At 35.9% G+C, this 25989-nt stretch overlaps 15 protein-coding genes and 5 pseudogenes across 20 annotated transcripts, besides 3 other annotated features; 9 read left to right on the top strand and 11 right to left on the bottom strand.

Annotated features, from left to right (window-relative positions):
- Positions 1-713: part of a mobile genetic element that runs on past the window's edge.
- TVAGG3_0700320 lies at positions 94-707 on the top strand (annotated as a pseudogene). The gene has a single exon. A coding segment is annotated over exon 1 (614 nt).
- Positions 714-13116: a mobile genetic element.
- Positions 897-1160, top strand: TVAGG3_0700300 (uncharacterized protein; the record flags this gene model as incomplete). The annotated part of the gene is made up of 1 exon (XM_051243367.1): positions 897-1160. One exon carries the CDS (start codon positions 897-899, stop codon positions 1158-1160), a length of 264 nt encoding a protein of 87 aa, XP_051089954.1.
- TVAGG3_0700290 lies at positions 1210-2511 on the bottom strand (annotated as a pseudogene). The gene has a single exon. A coding segment is annotated over exon 1 (1302 nt).
- Positions 2555-2920, bottom strand: TVAGG3_0700280 (uncharacterized protein; the record flags this gene model as incomplete). Its single annotated transcript, XM_051243366.1, has 1 exon — positions 2555-2920. One exon carries the CDS (start codon positions 2918-2920, stop codon positions 2555-2557), a length of 366 nt encoding a protein of 121 aa, XP_051089953.1.
- Positions 3276-3845, top strand: TVAGG3_0700270 (uncharacterized protein; the record flags this gene model as incomplete). Its single annotated transcript, XM_051243365.1, has 1 exon — positions 3276-3845. The coding sequence occupies one exon, from the start codon at positions 3276-3278 to the stop codon at positions 3843-3845; it is 570 nt and encodes a 189-aa protein (XP_051089952.1).
- TVAGG3_0700260 (uncharacterized protein) lies at positions 3875-4075 on the bottom strand (the record flags this gene model as incomplete). Its single annotated transcript, XM_051243364.1, has 1 exon — positions 3875-4075. The coding sequence occupies one exon, from the start codon at positions 4073-4075 to the stop codon at positions 3875-3877; it is 201 nt and encodes a 66-aa protein (XP_051089951.1).
- Positions 4411-5017, top strand: TVAGG3_0700250 (annotated as a pseudogene). Its single transcript has one exon. A coding segment is annotated over exon 1 (607 nt).
- On the bottom strand, positions 7218-8210 carry TVAGG3_0700240 (annotated as a pseudogene). Its single transcript has one exon. A coding segment is annotated over exon 1 (993 nt).
- On the bottom strand, positions 8476-9273 carry TVAGG3_0700230 (uncharacterized protein; the record flags this gene model as incomplete). The annotated part of the gene is made up of 1 exon (XM_051243363.1): positions 8476-9273. The coding sequence occupies one exon, from the start codon at positions 9271-9273 to the stop codon at positions 8476-8478; it is 798 nt and encodes a 265-aa protein (XP_051089950.1).
- On the bottom strand, positions 9521-10053 carry TVAGG3_0700220 (protein of unknown function, DUF4106 family; the record flags this gene model as incomplete). Its single annotated transcript, XM_051243362.1, has 1 exon — positions 9521-10053. A coding segment is annotated over one exon (533 nt), but the record flags the coding sequence as incomplete, so codon positions are not given.
- TVAGG3_0700210 (protein of unknown function, DUF4106 family) lies at positions 11082-12037 on the bottom strand (the record flags this gene model as incomplete). The annotated part of the gene is made up of 1 exon (XM_051243361.1): positions 11082-12037. A coding segment is annotated over one exon (956 nt), but the record flags the coding sequence as incomplete, so codon positions are not given.
- TVAGG3_0700200 (protein of unknown function, DUF4106 family) lies at positions 12070-12630 on the bottom strand (the record flags this gene model as incomplete). Its single annotated transcript, XM_051243360.1, has 1 exon — positions 12070-12630. The coding sequence occupies one exon, from the start codon at positions 12628-12630 to the stop codon at positions 12070-12072; it is 561 nt and encodes a 186-aa protein (XP_051089947.1).
- A 440-nt stretch (positions 13117-13556) lies between the features above and the next one.
- Positions 13557-14941, bottom strand: TVAGG3_0700180 (annotated as a pseudogene). The gene has a single exon. A coding segment is annotated over exon 1 (1385 nt).
- Positions 14942-14969: 28 nt separating this feature from the next.
- TVAGG3_0700170 (protein of unknown function, DUF4106 family) lies at positions 14970-15424 on the bottom strand (the record flags this gene model as incomplete). The annotated part of the gene is made up of 1 exon (XM_051243359.1): positions 14970-15424. A coding segment is annotated over one exon (455 nt), but the record flags the coding sequence as incomplete, so codon positions are not given.
- Positions 15425-15895: 471 nt separating this feature from the next.
- TVAGG3_0700160 (attachment subunit-related family) lies at positions 15896-17080 on the top strand (the record flags this gene model as incomplete). The annotated part of the gene is made up of 1 exon (XM_001299671.2): positions 15896-17080. One exon carries the CDS (start codon positions 15896-15898, stop codon positions 17078-17080), a length of 1185 nt encoding a protein of 394 aa, XP_001299672.2.
- A 160-nt stretch (positions 17081-17240) lies between these two features.
- Positions 17241-17813, top strand: TVAGG3_0700150 (oxidoreductase activity, acting on NAD(P)H, oxygen as acceptor; the record flags this gene model as incomplete). The annotated part of the gene is made up of 1 exon (XM_001299672.1): positions 17241-17813. One exon carries the CDS (start codon positions 17241-17243, stop codon positions 17811-17813), a length of 573 nt encoding a protein of 190 aa, XP_001299673.1.
- A 530-nt stretch (positions 17814-18343) lies between these two features.
- On the top strand, positions 18344-19071 carry TVAGG3_0700140 (phage tail repeat-like family; the record flags this gene model as incomplete). Its single annotated transcript, XM_051243358.1, has 1 exon — positions 18344-19071. A coding segment is annotated over one exon (728 nt), but the record flags the coding sequence as incomplete, so codon positions are not given.
- Positions 19072-19301: 230 nt separating this feature from the next.
- TVAGG3_0700130 (uncharacterized protein) lies at positions 19302-19664 on the top strand (the record flags this gene model as incomplete). The annotated part of the gene is made up of 1 exon (XM_051243357.1): positions 19302-19664. The coding sequence occupies one exon, from the start codon at positions 19302-19304 to the stop codon at positions 19662-19664; it is 363 nt and encodes a 120-aa protein (XP_051089944.1).
- A 17-nt stretch (positions 19665-19681) lies between these two features.
- On the top strand, positions 19682-19924 carry TVAGG3_0700120 (serine threonine-protein phosphatase family; the record flags this gene model as incomplete). Its single annotated transcript, XM_051243356.1, has 1 exon — positions 19682-19924. One exon carries the CDS (start codon positions 19682-19684, stop codon positions 19922-19924), a length of 243 nt encoding a protein of 80 aa, XP_051089943.1.
- Positions 19925-19928: 4 nt separating this feature from the next.
- TVAGG3_0700110 (uncharacterized protein) lies at positions 19929-20516 on the bottom strand (the record flags this gene model as incomplete). Its single annotated transcript, XM_051243355.1, has 1 exon — positions 19929-20516. One exon carries the CDS (start codon positions 20514-20516, stop codon positions 19929-19931), a length of 588 nt encoding a protein of 195 aa, XP_051089942.1.
- A 756-nt stretch (positions 20517-21272) lies between these two features.
- Positions 21273-25989: part of a mobile genetic element that runs on past the window's edge.

Below are 25989 nucleotides of genomic sequence, written 5' to 3'. Positions count from 1 at the left end.
GAGAAGTTTCTCAGAAGATAAGAGACTCACTTGAATTTCCACAAACTGGACCAATTGGTTGCGACAAGTTCGACTCAGATGAAAAGATATACTATGTCGACCTTAACGCTGCATACATGAGGTTTGTCCAATATATTCCGACTGGAATTCCAAACGAAGATGGTGAGTTCCCGGGAAGGAACTATACAGTTGGAAAAGTCATACAACAACTGTATGATATTAGGAAAGCTTCAAACCCCAAACTTGCAATGACACTCAAATTGCTTATGAATTCGACATGGGGATATTCCATTAAGAAACCTCAAGAGATGAAGAGTAAACATTATGAGAAGGTCGACAACTTTGTTGAAAGGTTTTCTCCTTTTGTTTTGAAGTACGAATTCACTCAAGGTCAAAGTGGCTTAGTAACCACATTAAAACCTATTGTCGAACATTGGTCTTACCCTCAGTTCGCAAAGGCAGTCCTTGACAACTACAACAAATTCTTCTCCGAAGTCAAATCCAAAGTGAAGGTTTACTATGAGAACATTGACGCACTCATGACGAACGAAGAAGGGTACAACAAACTCATTGAAATGGGCATGGTCGGTGAGAAGATGGGTCAATTCAAATTGGACAAAATTTTCACCGAAGTTCATGTCCTCTCCAAGCGTAAGTATTGGGGCATACTTGAAGACGGCACAGAAATAAAACATTGCATGAAATAAAAAATTTTTATATTCCTTCCTAGCTAATTTCCGTTTAATTTCATGGTCGCCCTCGGAGTCTTTGAATCGGACAGGTCGAGTTACACCATTCTTGGTCTCAAACTCATATATAACCTGTTTGTCTGTATTTTCGTCGACTATGGCACGAGACACGAACATTGACCAAACGGACAAAAAGTGTCATTTCGGATGGTCACGCAGCCAATCGCATTCGAGCACTTCGAAGAAGCCTTACGTTCCAAGGGAGAGGGTGTCTGGTGCAAGGCAGAGGTCATGAAACTCTACGAGCAGTACATCCTCAATGCCTGGGAGGACAAATCGTCCTTGGATTGGCAATTCTACCAACTCCTCTGGGACGACCTCCTACGCAACTGGGATAACGAAAGAGCCCAATTCAAAGGTCGGGAACTAATTTTGCAAATTACCCTTAATTTAACATACTTATCCAAATAAACACCTAAATTTACTTGGGGTTTCCCCCTAAAATAAAATTTTTTTACTCTTAGAACCACTCGAGGTTCTCCTTACGGTTGTTGAGCTTGTCACCGTCAATGTGTCTGACCCTCGACTTCTTGTCTGGATTTGGAACCCATTGCATGCCGACAAGCCTTCCCATGGAAACTGAACCGTAATTCCGAAGGTTAAGGTTCAAGTGTCCCAAGTTGTTGAGGACTGGGGTAAGAACCTTGCCTGTCGCCTTGTTGCGGATTTTGTATGGGTAGGGTTGGGAAATTTCGTAAGCGTCATCGACAACAAGGGTTGCCCAAACTTCCTTTTCTTCGTGTTTCTCTTCTTCTTCTTCCTCTTCTTCCTCTTCTTTGATAATACCTTCGGCAATTCTGTGTTCACGAAGTACGGTGTTGCATGTTCTGTCCTTTCCGAGTACCTTCCAGATGGCGTCTATCTCTTCGAAGAAACGGTAGATGAGTCGGGCAAGGTTTTGGTTCTCTATGTTGTATTGGCGCAAGGTTTCCGCGAAATCGTTCAGGACTTTCTCATTGGAAGCTTGGTTCGTGAGGACTTGACTTTGAGATTGGTTATCTCTTCCATAAGACTACTTTGGAGAGTCTTAATGGTGTTTGACAGATGAGCGTTCAATTGGGCAATTTGAATTTGAACTGGGCGCTTTCTGGCAACCTTGAAAGGACATCTGCCATTGAGTTTGGCTTCGGTGCTTGTTCGGACATCGAAAAAATGAAGTGGTTTGAGAATGACGGTTTTACTTCAAAAAGCTTGTTATGACAGTTATGTCATACAACAAGTTTAAAATAATATCTTGTTCTTCTTCTGAACGTTTGTTGTCTCTTCCGATAAAAGTTTCGAACATGAGAACCAAAAAACGTTTTTTGAGGAACCGAAAGAGTTCAGGCAAACGTTCATATTCCGGATATGTTGGGAGCAGTTCGAAACATCTGAGCTGACTTTCGGACAAAATTGGGACAATGTCAACAAATTCATCTTTGGTCGGACTGCTTGAAGGTAAGTCCCTTACATGTAAGTAGCTCTGGTAAAGTCTTCTCATTTCTGCTAACTTTTGGAGTATAGCTTCGTAGTTTAGAAGTTTTAATTTTAATTGTCTTATTCCACTCTTGACATCTAAACGGTAACTATCCATGAGGTCAAGAGTAGCTTTGGTAGCTTTAAGTGGAGCTATCTGTTCCTTGACCTCTGCAATTTTGGTTGCAATTGTGATTTGAGCTCCTTCAAGTTCGCCGTCTATGTCGTTCTCAACGTCTTCAACGATGGCTTGAAACTCTTCATCGGTCCATTGAGATTGGTGTGGGACGAATTTAACTTGCTTCATTCAAAAAATGAAAAAAAAATGTTTTTACTCTAAACGTTAAGGTTTACAGTACTGGTTGGATGTCGCCTTCTGAGGTTATGAAGAACGGCCGTCCTGAGAAGTGGAACAGTGCTCTGAGAATTTGTATAATTCGTGGAATTGGACTCTCTCTGTTTGGAAGTTGTATCCATGGGCGCTTTGCAAAGAACTTGAGAAGAGCTTCTTTCTTCATCTCCTTTATGTCGTCTACAGGAGTGTTTTCTGGTATTTGAATTGGAATTCCGGTTTCAATTTCGATTTTCAGCGCACCTCTTCCAGACAACCAGCAGCCGAGGGACTTGTTGGCTTTGTCCTTGCCCAAGTACTGCTTAACAACTTCATTTATCTCTATAAGGTAAATTGCCTCATCTAATGGCTCGATGTTGTCCATTGTTCTGTTTCAGAACTAGTCTTGTACTTTTTCAGAACAATACTTGTACTGTTTCAGAACTAGTCTTGTACTGTTTCAGAACAATACTTGTACTTTTTCAGAACAATACTTGTCCTTTTTCAGAACAAATTTCCCGTAAAAGCTCTCAATTTGTGAGAAAAATTTTCTGTTTCAGAACAATACTTGTACTTTTTCAGAACAATACTTGTACTTTTTCAGAACAATACTTGTACTGCTTCAGAACAATACTTGTACTTTTTCAGAACAATACTTGCACTGCTTCAGAACAATACTTGTACTTTTTCAGAACAATACTTGTACTGTTTCAGAACTAGTCTTGTACTGTTTCAGAACAATGTCCGACGTACCACCAACCCAGTCCATTCCCAAACCAGAGGAACCTAAAGCACCAGCCCCTGCACCTCAGTTCCAGCAAGTACCTCCGATTTACTACCAATTTCCACCTCAAGGTTACTACCCACCACAAGGCTTCCCGAACTACCCTCCTCAGCCTATGCCTTACTTCCCCAACCCTTGGATGTTTATGCAAAACCCTGCCCCACAATTCCAATTCCAATCTCAATCCAAGAGAGACCAAGAGTTCGAGGAAGGTCTGAACCGCTTACGCAAAGAGTATGCTACTACCCCAATGGAAGAAGACAGGCTCTCACTCTCTTCCCTCAAATCGACCGATTCGACTCGTACCACAGATTCGGTTCGTGACCGTGAAGACTACCTCAAGCAGTCTGAGAGACTCTTCATCCTACAACCATTTACAGTTGGAGCTCTCAAGAACATGCGCAATTACGAAGGTCAGACACCAGCTGGAGACCGCAAAACAGACATACTCACAAGAGCCGTCCAACTGGTCAAGACAAAGACTGAGATAGTCGACTTCATTCTTGCAGCTTGCCCATACAAGTAAAAAAAATAAACAATTACGAGTTAAACTTTTTATTCTTTCTTTTCTGAGTTGTTTAGAGCTGGTTTCTCTTGTAGGAACCTTTCGTACTCTTCCATGGTCATGTAATTGCGAATTTGGTACGCAATTCCAGGTTCGTTGTTTTTGAACCTTACGTATGTAACGCTTCCATCCTCCTCAGGGAAGTAAGCTGCTAACATCTGACCAAGTTTTCTCGGTGACTCGGAGCTCATTAAAAATGTCACTTTTTAAACGTTAAGTTTTTAGTCTTAATTTACCCTTTGTTTACCCTTTGTTTGTCAAGGTAGTATTGGAGTGCAATTTCTCCAAATTCTCTGTGTCGGAGTTCTTCAGCATTTTCCAAGGTGTACCTGGAGAACTCAAAGAAGTTGTCAAGAAGATACTGCCATGCTGCTCTTCTGAGTTCGTCGGTATTTTGGAAGTGTTGCACCTTCGAGTCTTCGGACATGAAAAAAAAATGACACTTTTTCATGAATTTCCTTAAGACAGAAAAAATAAAGTTAGTTTTATTTTTATTTATTTTTTTATTTTGTATGTAAGAACAGAAATGACAAACATTGAGTTTGAAACAGTTAGAAAGATAGACAATGACACCAAATTGGTTAGAATAGGTGATTTAAACGTAAGATACTCAAAGAAATACAACAAATATTCTTTGTCAGACATTTTATCTCCATCTGGAAAGAAAACATACCATTGGGTTGGAATTGCTTCTACTCAGAAAATTTTGACAAGAAATCCTGAGCTTATGATATCGGTAAGATTCTATGGAACTACAGCATATCTCATCGACAAAAGTCTTATACCAATAGTTTTGTTATGGATTGACCCAGTTGTTGGATATAACTTCATAACATATGGTTCATTCGATACGGAACGTTGCAGTGAAGGCTTACTTTACATCGTTCAGAAACCGAAGGACTTCAATACAAAGAGATATTAAGATAGGAAGAAATATAATATAACTCAAAGATATGACAGTACAGTCAATAGAGTCAAGGTTGTGTTCGTTAATGATATGAGAGCTGCAGAAACAGAACTACTTGAAAAGTTTGAGAAAATATATGGTGCTCCCATAAAAGGTAAAGAAACGTTTGAAGTAGATGAGATAGATAAAGCTATAAAATTTTTGACGAAGTTGCTGAAAAATACATGTAAAGCGTTTATTTTTGGTCTTTTGTGAAAGTCAGAAAATAACGCTAATTTTTTATAAAATTTGACGAAGTGCAAATCTTCACTTCGTGTCATAATGTAAAAATAACGCTAATTTTTGACGAAGTGCAAATCTTCACTTCGTGTCATAATGTAAAAATAACGCTTACCATGTAAAACCGAGAGAAGAGATTCCGTATGAAAACAGTGAAGAACAGCGAGTACGTAAAAAAACGTAGTCGCCAAAACTCTATGAAAACAGTGAAGAACAGCGAGACCGACTTTTTTCTGGGTCGCCAAAACTCATGAAAATCGTGAAAAATAACAGAGTATTTTGACAACTTCAAACAAGTAGAGTAAATGAACTCTTTATTTTTCAAGCTTGACTTTTTACAATTTGAACTTTGTTTGCGTAGATATGAATTCTGAAAGAAGTATGAGGGTCTTGTATGACTTTGTACTTCTCCCATAGTTCATGTCTGTCAAACTTACCTGCCATGGACTCTTTCATAAGTTCCATGAAATCGTCTTCGGACAATCCGGGGAAAAGTACAATGTCAGTAAGTATTCTTTTAACATCCTTACTTAAACTCTTTGCTGTCTGTACACAAATGACAACTGAGATGTTAAAGTGTCTGAGCTTTCTTAAGAATTCGACACATATCTTGTTCTCTGTTCTTTAACAAAGGATGAGAAGCAAAGTCATCTAAGATAAGAAGACACTATGAGGGTAAGTCTTCCAATCGTAAATTGCAATTTCTTCGAAATGTATTCTATCTCTTTCTGTTTTGTTTCTGAAGTGTTTCTTCTCTAATATTCTCTGCATTTCCTCATTGGGTCTTTAAACTTAGAATTTATATACTCATTTATAGCATTGTACTTCAAAACTCTTCTTTGGTACTTCTTTATCCAATCTAACAACTCAGTATCTTTATACATACTAACTTAGACTTCTTTATAATATCTTTGAACGAATTGACGGTTTGGTCAAATTGACCAGAAGTACTAACAAATGACAACTAACTCATAGAATGGGTTCTTCTCATCTAGTTCTTGTTGTTGTGCAGCCATTTTAAGATAAGTGAAAGTCTTACCCGACCCAGTGGTGCAATTAGACCTGTTATACCATTCTGAGCAAATAAGAACTTGTCATGTATAGGCTTTATCTGAGCATTTTCTAACTTCCTCTTGTTCTTGTTTAAAACATTCTCAAATTTCTTTGTCAATGTCAGCAAACTTTTTTTCTAACATATTTTTAGAAAAATTAAAATTTTTATCTTTTAGAAAATGTCTAGCGATTTCGCTATCTATATTCGAGACAAGCTTTTCGACAGCAAACATCTGTCGACCATAAAATCTTACATAGTGTAAACAAGAAAGGTGAATTTGTTCTAAAGTTCTGTTTCTGGGAATATGACAAGAACCATAAAACATTAAGCAGAAAGCAGTCTTAAAATTTGTCAATGACAGACTTGTTGACAGAGATGACGCCGATTGGAAAGATGAAGTCCAACAAAACTTCTTAGAATGCAAAGAAGACACATGCGCTGTTCTTGAAGATGAAATAGAAAACAGAATAGATGAGCTATTAAAGGACAAAGAACTTTTACATAAATATAGTTGCGCCAAATTTGACATAACTCCACCAGAAAAAGAAGAAGAAAGAAAAGAAAGTAGAAAGAAGAGAAGAAAGAACCTGAACCAGTTCCAGAGAAAAAGAAATTTGACATGTAAAAATAAAATTTTATTTTTAGAACATTTCTGGGTCAATGTCAATGTTCTCTTCCTCTTTAGGAGCAAACACTGGCTTAGACTCTAAAATCTTTTACCCAATTTACCTTGAACTTCAAACTTTAGACTCATAATATTCATAGTCGTCTGCTTTCTTTGGTTCATAAGGTATAACAAGTTTGTATGCTTTGCCTTCTTTAAGGTTTGAAAACCTTCTGTCAAAAACTTTCTTTGACTGCTAACAAACCTTCTATGTCTAAGTCTTCAAATTTCGCACCATTTTTAGTCACAATAGCAAACTTAACTGGTTCGATGTTCCAAACTTTGCTGAATGAAGACTTTTCAAAATGGTAGAAGTAAACATTCAAATATGTGAATGGGTCTAGTTCTTCTTTAAGTCCTGACATGTACTTTTTACTGAGATGAATTTTGCCATCTTTTTATCGGATAAAAAAATATTTTTTTTAAAATTTACTCATAAAAATTTTTCTTTGTATATACACCATTCTGTACGTCTAAAAGACTTTTGACATTTGCCAAGAAGTTCGTTTAGACGCTGTCATATAACCATATTCTTGACAATATTGTTTATACGAATCGTACAATGACCTTTCATCTAAACACTCAAAGTCAGTTTCATCTATGAACAGTTCATATACACTCTTGTTTGCTTCTAACAATGTTTGTCTCTCTTCGGTATGTGGAATTTGTCTTGGATTGAACTTTGAAATATCTAATGTCATAAAATATGAGAACAAGTGGTTGTAAAAGTCAGATGTCAAAGTTTCTGCTAAGTCGTCAAAATATTCTGTATCTTGCATATGAGCTTCTGACGTTCTGACAACTACATATCTTCTGTCAGAACTTTCTAACTTCATCGGAACAGCATTGTTTGAAACCATAATGAAGTTTGCAACATTTTCACAAACTCTTTGGTCTTTATATTTTCTTTCAACAACTCCAACTTTGTCTGTTATAAGACTCTTCAAAGCATCTGAGTTCAAAACTTTGTTGTATCTATACTTTGAAGTTCATTGCAAACTATAAGTTTCATATTCTCTATGAGGAGTTAAACTTGCCACAGATGTTTTCTAAGTTTGTCATATTCGGGTTCGAATAGCCCTTCTAACAGTTTGCACAAAATATCTGTAAAGAAAGTGTTCTTACCAGTTCCTTGTTTTCCAATTATAATGAGAGCAGTTTCATTTTAGCACTTGGATGTTGTAAGATGTTTGCAAACCAACATAAGATATACTCATAGACTCTTTCGTTTCCATTGCATATAATTTCTTTGACATGGTCTAACCAAGCTTCTATAATATTTTCTTTCCATTCTACTTGTTCGTATTTATATCCAGTGAAGATAGAATAGAAGTTTGGAGAAGGTGTATAGAACTTTATACCTCGAACTGAAAAATCTTCTAACTTTGACAATAAGATATCCCAAGCATCTAACATCTTCATCCAACTTGTACACTTTTTATTTTCTTAAGTTTCTGTCTACATTCTTGTTCTGAAACTATTGTTGCTTTAGGTTTGTTAAAGACTACATCCCATTCTTTCATAATAACATTCTGGGGCAGAGTCGACATAAATGACTAAACGTTTCAAATTCTCGACTGCTTTGTTATAGTCTCTAAATGGACACATATTTCTGAATGCTTGGAAGTCATAAAAATCTGAAACATCTATTCTGTACATTTTTATAAAAATAAAAAAAATATTTTTTTTATTCTTGACTTTGTTGTTGCATTTGTTGCATTTGTTGTTCTTGAGCTATTTGTTGTTGAAGTTGTTCTTGTAATACAATACTTTCACCAGTTGCATCTTCCAATTCGAAACTTTCTGCCGTCATTGACAAATACATAGGACATAAAAGTTTTACAGGAACAAAGTTTGCGTCAACTAATGTCAACGTTATACTTGCCAAAGTGTTTGAGTTCACTAAGGTTGAAAATTCTGCATTCGAATGAACAATAGGCAAACCAGCAGAGAAAGTATTGTTTATACGCATAAGTATCTTTTGGTCATAATAGTTTCTGTCGACATTCGAATAACACTTTGAACCTAAGTTTGAAACAATATATAAGATTGGTGTGCTTAATGTCAATGGAATAGACATTCCTTGTATGACACCTTTTCCTGTTATAGGAAACTGTTGGTAGTAAAAACCAGAAATAAGTTTTGTATTATAGCTCATATCGTTTATAGTAAACTCAGTCGGACATCCAAACATAATGAAACCTGCTCTAGTTGCAGCACATGTTACACCCGTACTTAAAGTATTAAATAAGTCAACAAAACCTGTTGGTGGTATATCTGAGTAAGTATCTTCAAAGGAGTATTTTTTACCATTCACAACAATAAAGTCTTCTGGTGTCAAAAGAGCAAAACAGGCTTTAGTCGTCATTGTGTTTAAGGTTAGTTTACAATATCGTCCTTGAGGACTTTGTAAGTTTGTTGTTATAGAATTATATGACTCAGGGTTTTTAGTCGTAATAGTATAAACCATTATATCTTCTGCCATTTATATATATTTAAAAGTTTTTCTGAAAGTGGAGAAGAACTTCATCTAAACTTTCACATGGCGTTTCTTGAAGTTCTCTGTCTAAGAAGTTCAAATATTTTGTAAAGACATAGAACTTTCCTTTGTCTACACGAACAAACAAAACAGGGTCTTTCATATCGTTCAAAAGTGTGTAAAGTCCTTTACATGAAATAAAGTCTATATTATTTTTCTTCAAACATCTTTCAAGAAGTTTTGACATTTTTACTTAGCAAATAAATTTAATGAAATGTTGTGGTCGTCAAATATTTTTATGACGTCTGGGAAACTATACTTTAAGTTCAACGTTTCACCTCCTTTCATAACGTATATCTTGTCAATGACATTATATGAAACACCACAGCAACTAATGTCGGGTTCTATTTCTTTGATGTTTATATCGTCTGCCTCTGTCAAAAGTTTCAATAGTTCTTTCAAAACTTCATGAGGTGCAATGACATATGAGTTCACTTTTACAGGGTTGTGTTCGACCAAGTTTAACATTATACTTAAAGCTTGACAAATCTTCTCCTGAGTTTGAAGTTTGTCTTTCAGTTGTTGGTAGTCGTTTCGAATATCTGCAACAGAACTTAAGTCTCTGCTAACTTCAGGATATGTTGGTTCTTTTACAGGAACAATTGTTATACCATCTTCGTCTTCGTATGGTTTCCCCACTTCAACATCTCTGTCTTTGACATTGACAATAACACTTTGACTGTTTGTTTGAGTTGGTGAATTTAACTTCACATCTGCCACCGCCATTAAACCTTTTGAAACACTCACGCTTCTATTTTTCGGAAATGACATTTTACTTAGAATAAAAAGATGGACGTATTCGAGTATCTCTTCGAATTGAAGCAGAACAAAGTTTACACACACAAACAATACAAATACATTGACAGAATAGTTCTTTATACAAACAATGGTAAATGTTATAGAATAGCAATATTTGCTGAACCAAAATATTTCCATAAAGCAAAGAAAGTTGGTATAACTGAAATGGTGAAAGTTCTTGAAGCAGACAAAAATATAACTTCAAAACTTACAGATATTTCTAAAGGTAAGTTTATCTTACAATATTATGTCAAAACTGGCGTACTGTCAATATTTGACGGAGAGAAGTCAGTTCAAGAACAACTTACTGACCTGCTGCCAAAATCTGCTCGATGGAAGCTGTCGTTATGCCAATCTGAGGAGCCCCAGCAGGTTTCATCGAACGAATCTTCAAAAGAGCATCTTCCGTGAAAAGTGCTATTGGTTTTGTAAACTTCTTTGCTCTCAGTTCATCTGGACCGTCTCTGTCACCAGTATATTGTATTTGTACAGTACCAACAGTTGAAATACCACCCATAAAGTCTTCTGAGTCAGCAAATGGAATGCCAAGCCAAAAGTTTGAACGGTCTCCATTTGTATATTGAGTTTTTTGACCTCCTGTATGAGTCCATACTTTCACATATGGCATAATAGAACTTTGCATTTCAGGGTTAATGGTTGTTGTGAAGTTGTTGTTAAAGTTCATAGCATCTAATGTCAAGTTGTATGACCTCATATCCTCAACTGTAGAATATTCTTCTCTTGGATAATATTTGCCATCTATGTTTATATGATATTTAATACCGGGGTTGTAGAAACAAGAATAGTCATTTATAGTTCGTCTGAACAGTACAAACATAGTATCTGCATGTTTCATTGCAGTTGTTAAAGCAATATCTGTTCTTGCACCTGGGTCAGCACTTTGGTTTCCAACTTCACCTGCAAAGTCTTTGACAGATATTTGGTGTATAGGGAACATAAGTGGAACTGCAATATATTTGGCAGCTAAAGCATTTGAAATATCTGGGTCCAACATATAGACTGCAAGTCTGCTTTCTATTCTCTTGCATTCAAATTTTTCGCATGTGAACTTAACTGGGTCCCAAGCAGTTCCAGCAGCATTGAAATAATAGTTTACTTCATTGTTGAAGTTTGAGAAACCAAAGTCTAAGTCAACTTTGTCTTTGCAAAATTCGGCGAATGACGTTTGATTTGTTCCCTTTACGTCTGTAAGAGTGAATGGGTCTTGTGTTGGTGCAATGACTAAGTTATTTTTGCTTGGAGTAAGTTCGATAGAAATTTTTCCTGCCCAGTTTGGCAAGTATCTTAAAAACCTGAAGATGAGGAAAGATGACAAAGGAACTCTAAGTTTCAGTTTTACTTTGGTTACTGCTGCTGCAGTTTGTCCAGAAAGGTTAACATAAACTCCTGGAACGTTAGGGTCAAGTCTTCTTATTTTCTCAATATTTGCATACTGGTCTGTTTGTTCTCTAGCTTGTGGTTGTACTGAGTTTCTCAAAGCGAACCATTCATAGTTTGCCCATGTTACTGTTTGAACTAAGTCAGAGTTAGAATATATCTTATATCCCATGAAAACTTCTGGAGCATATTGGTATCCGACATAGAAAATTCCATTGCAACCTTTCTTGTCAGACAACTTGGCAGAAGGTTTTATTTCAATGTCTTGTTCCACGTATAAGAATGAGTTGTCAATAGAAATAATATGAAACCTGTCGCAAGCAATATCTACTGTTGTTGAAGAACCTTCTCCAAACTCACCTACGTTTCCATAAGAAACAGCAGTTGTATATTCGTAAGTTCCAGGAACTATTTCTGACCTTCTAATGGCATTGTCGCATTCGTTATACCATTCGGAAACATTTCCGTTCATGGCATCCAAAACTGTTGGCGTTATATTCTGAGCGGCGTACATTTCATATGGGTAAAAATATAGAATAGTTGGATTTATGTGTCATAATAGAACCCACTCGGACCAAGCTTTACTTTCTTCCTGACTGAGTTTTTAACTCTTCTTTTTCCTTCATTGCCACTACTTTCACTAGATGAAGTTACTTCTTCACTATTTTCACTTTGTTCTACTCTTCTCTTCTTCTTTGGTGTCGCTTTTGGTAACTTGCCCTCTGCTTCAAGTTGTTGCATCTTTGCCTCATGTTCACCTAGTATGTTGTAAATTTCCCATGTCCTTTTTGCCTTTGGGCTCTGGTCGCCCATCTCAGGTAACCTATATCCTAGAAAGATTTTGTCATAGTTTGTATTTGAGTCTTCGCGTATTGTTTGCATGACTCTTTCCTGAGTTTCCGGTTCAAGCTCTTCAAACAGAGCTTGTCCATATGGAATAAGCTCGTTTCCAAATATATGTTTTTGTAGCCATTCTGGTTTTCTTTCCATGTTACCAATAATATCTTTTGTGAATGGGAAAGCTTTTACCCAATGTTTCAGTCTTGCGTCATTTATTTCTGTAGTTGGTTTTATTTTGTCAAGGAACATGTTTTTCAATACTAACATTTCATTTGGTACTGTCCATTTGAGTTTTCTTAAATATTCATCCCTTCTCAGTTCATTGTCTGCAAAGTAAGTTTTTATGACATTTTGTAAACTTTCGTTTGCAAGGTCATGTACAATAGGTTCTCTTCCTTCTATCTCCCTAACTTTCTTTCTAAACTCTTCACCAAATATACCATCTCTATGGTTCTGTGTAGTTCTTTGAGATAAATGTTCTAGAACGTCAGGTGTTATATTTCCATCAGCCATGTTCATTTCATACTGGTCCAAAATATCTGCATGTTTCATATCTTTCAATGGCATTAAAGCCGCGCTGAAAATACCAGCTATATCTGGTTCACCATTCACTTCCATTGCGTCTACAACTTCTTGGAATTGTGGTTGTAAGTTTATGAACCACCTATCCGGATTAGCTTTATGACCCCATCTCATTGTAGTTCCATAGTCTGCAGAAACAAAAGTAGGTTTGTTTCCATATTGGTTAGGTTCTGAATGAACTTTAAACAATGTTTCATTTCTATATGTTTTGGTGAAATTTAACCTTTTATTTTCACCGAGTTCAGCCAAAGATTGAACGTTATATGGTCGTAAGTAAAAAGGATTGTTGTATTTGCGTACACTTTCTTTCAGTTCTTCCATTCTATGCTGAATATTTTCATCTGATGTTGGAGTCTTTTGTATGTCGGCGAACATTTTTCGATATTCTTCTACTATGTCAGCTGAATTTTTCTTAGACTCTTGGAAATATTTCCATATTCTCCGCATACACTTGTTGAGGGTCAAGATTTTTCGGCTGTTCCAAATCTTCATCTAGTTCTGTGAAGTTAGTTTCCAAAGGAGTGACTTGTTCGTTTCCTTCAGGCTCTTCTAGCTGTTGTTGCTGAACTATTTCTTCCATGTCTGGTTGTATCTGAACTTCTTCCTGTGGAGTTTCTTGTACCTCATCTGCTGGCATTTCATATATTCCGAGACCGTTTTTAACAAGTTCCCTATTTAAGCCATCCGCATTCATAACCCTTTCTTCTTTCGTTCCGTCTCTATTTTTTACGCGTTTCATGAAGATAGTTGAATTATCATTTATCTCTGACACCAAATATCTCGGAGTAAATTCATCATGTCATTTGGATGATATGCTATTAAATCATATCCCTTAGCGAGCTTGTATTTTCCAGGTTTGAAATTATATCCCATTTGGTGCTGAACCATAAAGCTAAATAGGTTCGGGTCAGTATTTCCTTCCTTGAACTTTCTAATAGCTTCTTTATATCTGTCACTAAAGTCAAGAGTATCTGGGTAACCATAATTTTCCTTAAGCATTTTTAAGAATTCTTGGTTTCCTTGTTCTCTACTTCTTTTATGTCCTTGCTCTGTTTGTGGTTGTTGTGCAGGGTTTTGAACTGTTGGTTGTGGTGCAGTGTTTTGAACTGTTGGTTGCTGTGCTGGTTGTGGAGGTGGTTGTTGTGCAGTGTTTTGAACTGTTGGTTGTGGTGCTGGATTTTGAACTGTTGGTTGTTGTGTTGGTTGTTGTGTTGGTTTTGGTGCATGCCTGTGTCTGTGTCCATGTGACGATGTAAATGTTTTAGGTAGTCCTGGTGCAGGTGCTTCTCTTGGAGGGTTTGGTGGTATATAAGTTCCACCAGCTGGCACATATGTTCCATCTGCAGCATAATGTCCTACCTGACTTTTCGTTTTAAGAAAGCATTTACTAGGTCTGTTTTGGTCTGTTGTAACTCTTTTTCTTGACTTTCCACAACAGTTGCTCTAACGGCGTCATAGGCACTTTGAACTGCCTGTCTCGTTGCTGCATCTGTTATTTTCGTCATATTTTGTGCTACTTCTCTTAACTCGTTGTCGAAACCTTCAGACTTCAGTTTCTTTCCAGATGAGAAGTCGTTCACTAGTTTCACCTTACTATGAAGAGCTTCGAAGGCGTTCTTAAAGTCAGCATTCATTAAAGCTTCATTTGAACTGTCTTCATCCGCTTGTATTTTTGTCCTTATTGACCCTATAAGTTGGGCTGCTTTGCGTTGGCTTGGGCATCTAACCAGTCATTATTAGCTTTTATATATTCTGCGCTTTTCATTGCCTTTTGCATGGCTGCGTCGTTATTTTTACTTTCTTGTGCTAAGTTTTCATACTGTACGGTTTGGTTTTGCAACTGTAAAAGTTTTTCTGCCTTTACATTTGCTTCAACTTCTTTTTTATACTCATCGCTATCCATATATGTCTTCAGGGCTTTTTGTTTTATCTCTTCATCTTTCAGTACTTTATATTGAGTAGTATGGTTTTTCAAATTTATAACATCTTGTTCCATTTTTGCTACTTCTGCTGCTTTTTCTGACACTTTTTTCGCATATTCCTCTGTACTTAGTTCTTTCAGTTGTTCTTCTTTCTTCTTTTTCTCTACGTTTAACTCATTGAGTTTCTTTGTGTGTCTGTCATATTCTAGTTTCTTTTCGTTTTCACTTATTTGTTTCTGTATGTCTATGTTTGACTTTTTGACATCTGTTATTTGATTTTTGAGTGAACTCAAATTCATTTGACTTTGAGGGTTATAAGCTGTTCCGTCTGCAGCTCCACCATAGCCTGCCATTTTCGCTAAAAGTGCCGCTCTTAAACCTCCACTCTGTGCACCAATAACTCGGTTTAAAAGCATAGGGTTGCTTGACATTTGTTGCAACATAGTGGGGTCATTCATCATTTGTTGTTGCAACTGTTGTTGTGGTGTCAGTTTTACTATTGGATGTTTCAATGCTCCCTTCCTCTTACGTATATTCTTACGTAGCTTACGTGGCATTTTAAGTGAAGTTAAAAAGCGGTTTTTGACAGATGTTTATATGACACTTTTTGTTCAGCACAAAAAACTACTCGGTCAAAGTGTTGTCAGTTTTGTAAAATAACCGTCCTATCTCATTCTATAAGGGGAAAAGGCTTCTCAAAGTATACTTCCTTGGAACGCCTGTAACTTTTCCTGTAGCGACGATAGACCCTTACTTGTCCGGACAAAGTTATACTATTTTGAGTGCTCTACAAAAAAGTCAACGGCGACGACTCTCAAAAACCGTTGTGTAAAAAGTTTTACCGTTGGACAAAAAAGTATATATAGAAAACAAAAAACGTTTATAGTTCATTCAATATTTGAGATGGAACGGTTTGCCAACGGTAACTATTAAATAAAATAAAAAAATAGAGGGGGTCTCCGTTGGTAAAAACCGTTTATTTTAAACTTTTCTATGAGTAGTCCGAAAAAAACAGTTTATTTTTCATAATGGAAGGAAGAAAAAGTGTCGCAAACAATTCGTCGACTACCTCTGCAGTTAAAGTTCCTACAACTTATGTCTCACCATTCTCAAAACCCTTACGACCTCCTATAATACCAAAGCAACTTCCTCATACAATTCAAGACAATTTGTCCAACAATTTGAGTTCTTCTTCTCAAAACACAACAGATACAGTTGTCCAAACAGCACCAGAACAAGTTTCACATAGTTCTACAATTCAAGACAAATTGTCCAACAATTTGAGTTCTTCTTCTTCTCAAAACACAACAGAAACATCTGAAACAGATTTACAACCAGCACCAGAACAAGTTTCACATAGTTCTACAAGTATGTTAACAAGAGCACAATTTCAAGATTTAATTTCTCTTGAACAATATTCGAGTAACGAAACACAAACCGACGACTGTAACCTCTCGCTACCCGATTCCATTCAAAGAAAATACGCCATGAAAAGACTGAAATTGTTGTATAAACTTCTTAACAATTGGGGGGTCGAAGACAACACAGATTATAGTGAAATGTTTAACAAAGTCATAGAATCTCTTAAACCAATTGAAAACGACATAAAAAATCCCGGTGTTCTTGTAGACCTTTTCGCCTCAAAATTACCAGTTACAACTAATCTAATAGCAACACAAGCTATAGAGCAATTTATTTTATGTTTTCCCAAGCAATATAGACAACACCTGAGGGAAACAAGAATAGGAAAATTTCAATTGGTGTATCCTACAACATACAACTATTACGAAGAAGCAAATGAATATGGAGAACTCTCGTTCCATTTCACACTTTCAGTTCCTGAGGGAGAAGAAAAAGCAATCTATCATGTACAATCTCTTGCAGGATGTGAAGGAAAACCTCACATAATAACTACTGTTGCAATTGACAAACCTGCAAGAGTCGAAGACGATGTTTTGTTCGCGTCCATTGCTGGTTTTGGCATGGGAGAACCAATTCCAATTTCCCATTTCACAGAATACTCAGCACAACATTTTCAAAATGTAGAATTCGTGTTCTACGACCATCAAAAGTTCCTGCTAACAAAACCAAAGAAACAATTTGTCTCAATATTTGTTGCTGGTCATGTGGCTGACAAAGAGCCATCAGATACTGACTATGAAGAAGAGGAGGAGGAAGAAGAAAACGATAGCGATGTCGTTCTTATCGAATAAAAACTTTAATTTCTTACTATATAATTTTTTAGTTCTCCTCTAGGTTTTTTAGGGGCTAGAAGGGGCGCAGCCCCTGGAAGCCCCAATGCCTTTTTTTTTATATCATTGATTTTGAGCAATCTCGTTTGAATTGCAACGTTGTAAAATTATATTTCTGATAATGGGAATTGGTCAAAGCGCCATTAACAAAGGATATATTAGTGAAAATGATGCAGCCAAGATCTGTGAGTCAACATATTTCACGGAGAAACAGATAAACATACTAGCAACCCTTTTCAGAAAAATGACCATGAAATTCCATGTAGACTTGGAGACATTTTGCACGACATTGAATATAGAAAACAAAGAAATTGGCGAAATACTATACAACATCGTTGACTCCGACGGTTCCGGAAATATCAACTTCATCGAATTTGTACAGGGACTTAATATTTTCCACCCCGCCGCACCTTTTAAAGAAAAGGCCAAGATGTGTTTCCAAGCGTACGATCGAGATGGAAGTGGATTGGTCTCCAAAGATGAAATCTTAAAGGTTCTTAAAATTTCTCTCAGGAACAATGATTTGATTGACTTTGAGGATGCTAAAGTTGATCAGTTAGCTAATCAGTTGGACAAAGAATATTCGAGAAACAATACAGGCGAGTTAAGTTATACTGAGTTCTACAACATGGTACAAAATGCTCCAGGAGTAATTGAGAGCTTTGACTTAGATATTGATACATTATTTGGTTAATTTATTTTTATCTTTTTGTCATTATTAAAGGATTCTTTCTAATCTAAAGTAGCTGTATAAAATTTATTAAATATGCGATTTTCGTCCCCTTATCTAAAGATTTTTTAATCCATAAAAAAATATCTTTGTGAAATGGTCATGTAAATGACACAGGTTCAATAATGACATATACATTAACTGATTACATCATTTCGATCAAATCAAAATTAAGATTTTTTTTTCTTTTTAAAATAAGTGCTTACCATATATGGAGGGATTATTTTTCATACCAATGAGGTCAGGTGAGTGGGGCTTCCAGGCGCGTTGCGCCCTCTAGCCCCTAAGAAATTTTGCCCAAGACCCAAGAGGAGGACCGAACCCCAGCCGACCAGCCGGTGACAAAACCAAAACTGTTATTATTTACATCATATTAATGGTGTCACTTTTTAAATATCACTTTTTGTTTCACTTTTCACAAATTATATATGTTTTCATGTTTTGTCACTTTTCTGTCACTTTTCGGGTAAAAACATTTTTATTATTATATATAAATGAATTTTACAAAACCACCGTTACCGTTCTTTGGAAATAAGAGTAAATGTAAAGATATTATATTGAGAGAACTTAAGAAACTACCGAATGGTCTAACATTTGTAGATTTGTTCGGTGGAAGTTTCTATATATCCCATTTGTGCCATACAATATTCCCAGACTCAAAGATTATATGCAATGACTTCGACAACTATATGGACCGTCTCAAACATATACCAGACACAAACAATATATTGAAAGAGTTAAAAGAAAAGATACCTATAGGTAAGATGGAACGTATACCATTAGATAAGAAAAATATTGTGAGAGAGGTTTTGAAAAAAGCAGAATATATAGACTGGGATAGTATATCTGCTAGATTATTATATAGTGGTGCTATAAGAGTTCATGACATTGAAACACTTATGTCAAAAGTTTTATATCTCAACTATACAAATGTTTTCAAAGAGGACATAGAAAAATATATTGAGGGTATAGAGTTTGTGAGATGTCATTGGACAGAGTTGTATGAAAAATATAAAGACAAGGAAAATGTTTTCTTTATAGTGGACCCGCCGTTCTATAACACATGGGATTTTCAATACCAAGTAGACTGGACTTTGAGAGACTCTTTAGAAACTTTAGACGTTATACATAACCATCCATGCTTTTACTTTACATCCGATAAAAGTGGTTTGGAAACCGTTATGAGATGGTTAGAGGACATACATGACTATGAGTTTATATATGACAAGATAGAATATGAGAGAGGTCCTATAAACTGGAGAAAGTGTCATAACAAAGAAATTTTATTAGTAAGTAAATGTGGTTTGAAATCGGACTACTTGTTTTAGGTTTTTTCCATTGTGTCATTTATTTATTTGACGTGGCAGAAAAGTACAGAGAATATGAAGATGAACCAATGCCTGCAAATGTTCAGCATATGTACTCGTAAGAGATATTTTTATCTAATATTAAATGGACGCACAGAACTTAGCGAATGCACAGCAACCTGGACAACCAAACCCAGAGAATATTCCAAATGAAGTTAGAATACAAACTGCAATGGCAAACTATGGTCAAGTGCCAACAGATGTACAAATGCAAACTGCCATGTCAAATGACGCTGCGTTAGGTTTGCCACCATGGTATGCAAATATGAGATGGAAAGAGTTTTATACAAACCCTGAAGTGGGATATAAACAACTTTATGCAGATGACGCGAACACAGGAGTTGACCCAGAATATGTTTTCTACCAGAGGAGAAACAGAATGTATGAGCTCCAGTTAAAGAATGCTATGGAACTCAACAGGAAACGTAAGAGACTAGGCGGACATTAGATTTTTACACGTAGTAAATGAGTTTCTTCAGTAAGATAGGAAACTTCTTTCGAAATGTTGGAAGAGGTATATGGAATGGAATAAAATCTGTCGGAAGCGGAGTATGGAACGGTGTCAAAAATATTGGTAAAAGAGTAGGTCAGTTTGTTGGTATTATACCTAAAGACCCTGAACCAGAAGAACAAGCTCCTGTTATACAACAGCCTGAACCTGCACCACAGTCTAGTTGGCAACCAAATCCAACACCTCAACCGTATTAAAAAATTATATTTTTACCGTTCGATAGTAGTTGTATATGAAACTAAGTTCTAAGTAAAACGCATGGTATAATGGAATTATTCTTTTTCTTCCATCTGTAGTAAACCATACTTGAAAGTCTGAAATACTTCCACTTGGTGGTTCGTATAACTTTGTAGGTTTTTCGTAAAAGTCATTCATCAGACATAAGAAAGAGTTTTGCGCACCAGAAAATGAAGCATGAACAATAATAGCATCTGGGTCGAAAATATTTTCATATGTTCCATTAGGGTTTTCGACTTCATAAAAGTCTGGGTGTACTGGATATGCTGCAGGCTGATTTAACATCCTCATAAATCTATACCATGCCAAGTTGTTATATTTTGTAGAAATATAAACGTTTTCTCCAAGGTCTTCTATTCTATTGATTTTAACAGTTGCATTTTTCCTGTCATAAATAATATCGAGATGGTATTCTCCTTCGTCAATGTTATACTGTTTTGCATATTCGATATAGATATCGTTTATTTTTTCTTGAAAAGCTTGAAGAGTTGTTTCTAAGTTTATAAGCAAACTAACTTGTAAAAGTTTTCCCTGTTCAAATTTCTCATACATACGTTTTTCTTTGTTATAGTATCGAACTTCAAAACCGACCGTAAATGGGAAACCATGTATGGCTTCTGAAATGAACTTCATTCTACGAAAGCCAATAGCTTTTGTGACAGATGGGTCTCTTAACCATCTTAATGGGTAGTCAAAACGATAGCCTTCATGCTTTACGGTCTCTGTCTCAAACTTTTGACCGACATTAGTAAAAAGTTCATCTAATGGTTTAGTTGTAGCAACTCTAGAATTTTCTTTTTCTATTGGAAGCATATTTTATCTATAATAAAAATGTCAAATGAAACAGCGTCTATGAGAGAAATACAACACAACCGACAACTCATTATGCAAGCTCTAAATAAGAACACAACAAACTTTTCAAACTATTCTAAGATATCTGAGTCATTGAAAGGGGGTGACTTAAAACTGACAATAAACCCAATGACAGATGAGTTTCTATTTCAAGACAATAAGAACAATACTGTCTGTATAAATCCAACAAAAGGAACTTTAAACGAGAAACCTATAAATGAACTTCTTTTGAAAGCAGATGTTGACAACAAAGCTGACAAAGAATATGTAGACGATGCAATAGCAAAAGAAGAAGAAAGAGCTAACAATGCTTATGCAACAAAAGAACATACTCATCCTGAACTAGCAGACAAAACATATGTTGACAATAAAATGTCAAGTGAAGTGACAAGAGCTGAAAACGAATATTCTAAAAAGACTCATATACATTATATTAACCAAATACCAAGTCTTAAGGAAACATTAGAGACAAAAGCAGATAAGACTCATACACATTCTATATCTGATATTACAAACTTACAAGAAACCTTAAACAGGAAAAGTGACGTTGGACATACACATACCATTGCAAATATTACAAACTTACAAGAAACCTTAAACAGGAAAAGTGCCGTTGGACATACACATTCTATATCTGATATTACAAACTTACAAGAAACCTTAAACAGGAAAAGTGACGTTGGACATACACATACCATTGCAAATATTACAAACTTACAAGAAACCTTAAACAGGAAAAGTGCCGTTGGACATACATATTCTATATCTGATATTACAAACTTACAAGAAACCTTAAACAGTAAAAGTGCCGTTGGACATACACATTCTATATCTGATATTACAAACTTACAAGAAACCTTAAACAGTAAAAGTGCCGTTGGACATACACATTCTATATCTGAAATAACAGACTTAAACGTTAGCCTTGAAAAGAAAGCAGATAAAACATATGTCAATGAAATATACCAAAGTTTGATAGGAACAAAAAATATTGAAACTATTGTTGGTGACTTTTCTGTCAATGAAGAAAATAAATATTTTAGATGGCAGTTTGTACAGTCCTTAGAAAATGGTACACGGTGTAAACTCATTCCGAAAAATAACAATGAAATGTATGTAAGCTATAAAAAGAATGATGGTACACAAGTTAAAGTTCCATTAGACAACAACTGCTACTTAAACTTATATGGAGACGAACAAAAGAAATATTTAAGAGTTTATGAAATGGCAGATATGACATTGCCTGACCCAGCTCCAGCACCACATTATTATGACTATGGAGATGACGACAGAACACCACATGTAGATGAACAAAAGCTAACATTATATTTAGATTATTATAGATATAAAAGATATAATGCAATAGAAAAAACGAGAATAGTATATTATTATACAGATGACAGAAATAAATATTATAGTCAAGATTTTACCTACCCTGAAAACATAAGATTATATTATAAAAAATATTCTGACACAAACCAGAAGAAACCTGAAATAGTTGCACTATATTTTAAGTTCAAAAGAGACAATCCTATAATATCTCATATGTTTGATTTAATGAACCCAGTAGGTTCTATTTATACATCTATGGATGCAAGAGGTCCTCAAGTAATGTTTGGTGTTGGTGCATGGGAACAAATAGTCGACAGGTTTTTGTATTGTGCAAACTCTTCAAAGGAAACAGGTGGAAGTAAAACGATTTCAGGTGAAAATTTACCTGCACACAGTCATTACATAGATTTAAGTACATCTCAAGCAGGTTGGCATAAGCATAGATATTGGGATTGGTCAGGAATGACAAAAGGTAAAGGATATGATGTTAAAGACGACGTTAAGTTTGCTATAAATTGTTACTGGGATGACACGCAGGGAGAAGGAAACCATACACATTTCGTTTCAGGATATACGCAAACAACGGGACAAAGTAAAGAATACATGCCACCTTACATGACAGTTTACGCATGGTATAGAATTGCTTAGTCGTCATTTTCAACTTCTTTAGCATATTCGTCAGGAGTTGTCTTATATTTGTTAGGAACTGTCTTTGAAAGTATACCACCTTGAACTTTGACAAGTTTGAAACGAGGTCTGACAATAGTAGTTTTATCTTCTGCTTGCTGTGTGTACATTTTGCCATGTTTGCCTAAAACTTCATAATATTCTCTTGTATACTTTCTTCTATTTTTACGAACACGAATGTGAGTACCTGTCGGGTTCCCATTGTTGTCATAGTCAATAGTATTTTCATATGGGTCGCGTTTAGGTATTTCTATTTTTACTTTGTCACCTTTCTGAAGTTTGAAGCCCGGCATTCTTTCTTGTTTGTCTCTTTTGACTAAATTATTAAATATATAGTCTTTCTCTAAGTCAGGGTTGTTTTTCATTTCTTCGGGGGAGTGGTTTCCCAAACCTTTTTGTTTACGGTTATTGTAAATATTTAAAACTTGTCTCATCTTTGCCATGGAGAAGTGTCTATATTTGTCGTCATATGACATTTCATTTGCTTCACCACCTTGTGGTTGGTTTAAGTCTCTTAACATTTTTATACAACCGTCAATGACACCAAGAGCAGAATGGTTTTGGTCGACAATGAAATATTGGTTTACATTTTTTGAACGCAGATAGTTTTTTACATCATCTGATTTGAAAGAACTTTCACAGTCAGATGTCAGTTTTGTTGGATGGTATTTGTCAACGAATATTGTCAAAGCAGTTTTCACATCTAAAATATTTTTGGACCATAATGGTATGGCTTCACAGTATCTTGTGTTTTGACCAACAAATATTAACCAGTATGGAGGTCCATCTGTTCTAACTCTCGGAATGTTTTCCAAGATATCCATAAACCAAGCATTTGGTGTTGAACTAAAGATTTTTATCATGAGTGCTTTCTTTGTCGCTTTAGAAACATAGGGGTCCTTGTTCGGATTCGTCATTTTTTAACCCATAAGAAATGGGTTTATTTGGCGCATTAGCAGGAGTTGCATCCAGATTTTTGCCCGCAGTGGGAACAATAGCCAGAGGTGTATTTGGAGTTGGAAGGAAGATTTTGAGTACATTAGGTATACTTAAGAGAAAGCACAACCTATTATACAAACTGTACAGAAAGGTTGGGATGTAGCACGAGATGCAACAAATTTATTCCAAATCCTGAAACAAGAGGAAAAGTTCAAGGATGGATGGACAATGTAGGAAGACAAGCAGGAAACTATTATAACAAGCAAATGACTACTATAACCAAGCAGGACAAATATGGACCAAGGTGAAAGATTCTTTAACAGAGGATATAACCATGCACAACAGTGGGTAAACAACAACCAACTCAACCGCCTCAAACGTGGGAATGTAAAATTTTTACTGAGATGAAATGAACAATGCAGCTTTAAACAGAATAAGTCATGAAGACCACTTTTACACCACCTGTTTGTAAAGTTCTTCCTATACCTCAGGAAGTTTTAGACCGACTTAAAAACCTAAACAACCAGTTGAAAACAAACCAAACTAAAATTTTTTACTGAGATGAAATGACCGAAGAAGTTGAAACGGTAGATTGACACCACAAACAAAAAGTTCAGAACCATTGTCAAAACCTGTCAAAGAACTTACAGATGAAGAGAAAATTCAATAATAGAAAGTGCCAGGTCTGGAAATACAAACCCTAACTATAAAGTCACTTTTCATAGAAATGGAACGGCTAGTATCTCAAAAAAGAAACAGACTCTCACAAATAAAATATTGAAGTCTGAAGGAGCTTTCGAGACAACAGATGGAAAAGTTTACTTCACTGACCAACAGTTCATTATAGAACATCTCATTGACTTAGAGTCGAAATATTTCTAAACTTTACAACAAACACAAAAAGTTGAAAGGAAAACAAAAACAAATGGCATATGATATTTATGAAGATGTTGACGACACAACTGTTCCTGCAAGTGAAGTAAAGTCAGAGAACCGAAAAGTGACGAAAAACCGATAGAAGAAGAAAAACCAAAAACTTGAAGATAAACCAAAACCAAAGTTTAGTTTCCAAACTAAACCAAGTTCAACCTTCATTAGCTGGTATGGGTTGGCGTCAAAGACTTATGGCAGCAGGCAGTTATGTAAAGTAAGAAAAAATATTTTTTATTTTTATAAAAATGCCCCCATATAGAATGGATAGAAAGTCTGCTAGAATAAAAGCAGAGTTTACAAAGATATGGTTGGAGAGTTTCGAAGAATTTTAAATATAGGAAGGGAAAGCCAATAAAAGTCTATGACAAATTGTCTGGTCTTTCGCTACGAAATGGATTTGGAAACAGCACGTGCCAATTATCCAAACAGACTAGAGAGGTTAGAAGAAGAACGTCTTATGGACATGCCTTTCGATGTTAGTGAACCTCAAGTTGAAGGACACGACGGCTTTGCCAGATTCTACTGGAAACATGACGAACAATTGCATCCTTTGAGAAGGAAAAAAGGAAAAGGTGAAGACGCACATGCTCCCATGGAAAGAACAAGATATGCATATGAAAAGTATCGTGAAGTTAGAAGTCAAATTACATCTGGTCGAACCTTTACAGTAAACTTTGACGAATGAAAGAACAAAGAAGGCTTCATGGGTGTACTTGCTGCCATACAAGACGGAAATAAGAAGGACACAATCTCAGATTGACCATAACAGATTTGGATGGTCACATTTACTATGCACATGGCAATGAACAAACAGCCGCAAAACTTCTTGACGCTTTCAAGACTACAAAGAGAGAACAAATGGTTGACTCCGACTCAGACATTTTGAATGCAATTGAAGGAATTGCAAGTGTCAAGTTCGAATGGTACCAACCTAACCCTCAAGCAGTCAGACAACATGCTGGATACTTCCCCTTCATAAATAAGTCTGACATTGACTTGACAAGGTATGGAATTTACAATTCAATTGAAACAATTGTCAATGAACCTTGTATTCTTACATGTCTCAGGAACTCTGGTCTTGTTACGGATGAGAAGATGAAGTATCTTGAGTCATGTGTGAAGACAAGGTACATTCTCAGAGGTCAATTGGCAAAAATTGCACCGTTGGCAAATGTCAATATCCGAGTCAGCATACCTACAGCTAAAGGTTCTTTACATGACGACTATGTTGTTGACAAAGACTTACCATGGTTGAAGATTGTAATTGTCCACAACCACTTCA

This window comes from Trichomonas vaginalis, chromosome III (genome assembly GCF_026262505.1).
Source record: "Trichomonas vaginalis G3 chromosome III, whole genome shotgun sequence".
Taxonomy (NCBI): domain Eukaryota; phylum Parabasalia; order Trichomonadida; family Trichomonadidae; genus Trichomonas; species Trichomonas vaginalis.
Note: the sequence above shows the minus strand (reverse complement) of the source record. Positions and strands in the feature narration are given on the sequence as shown.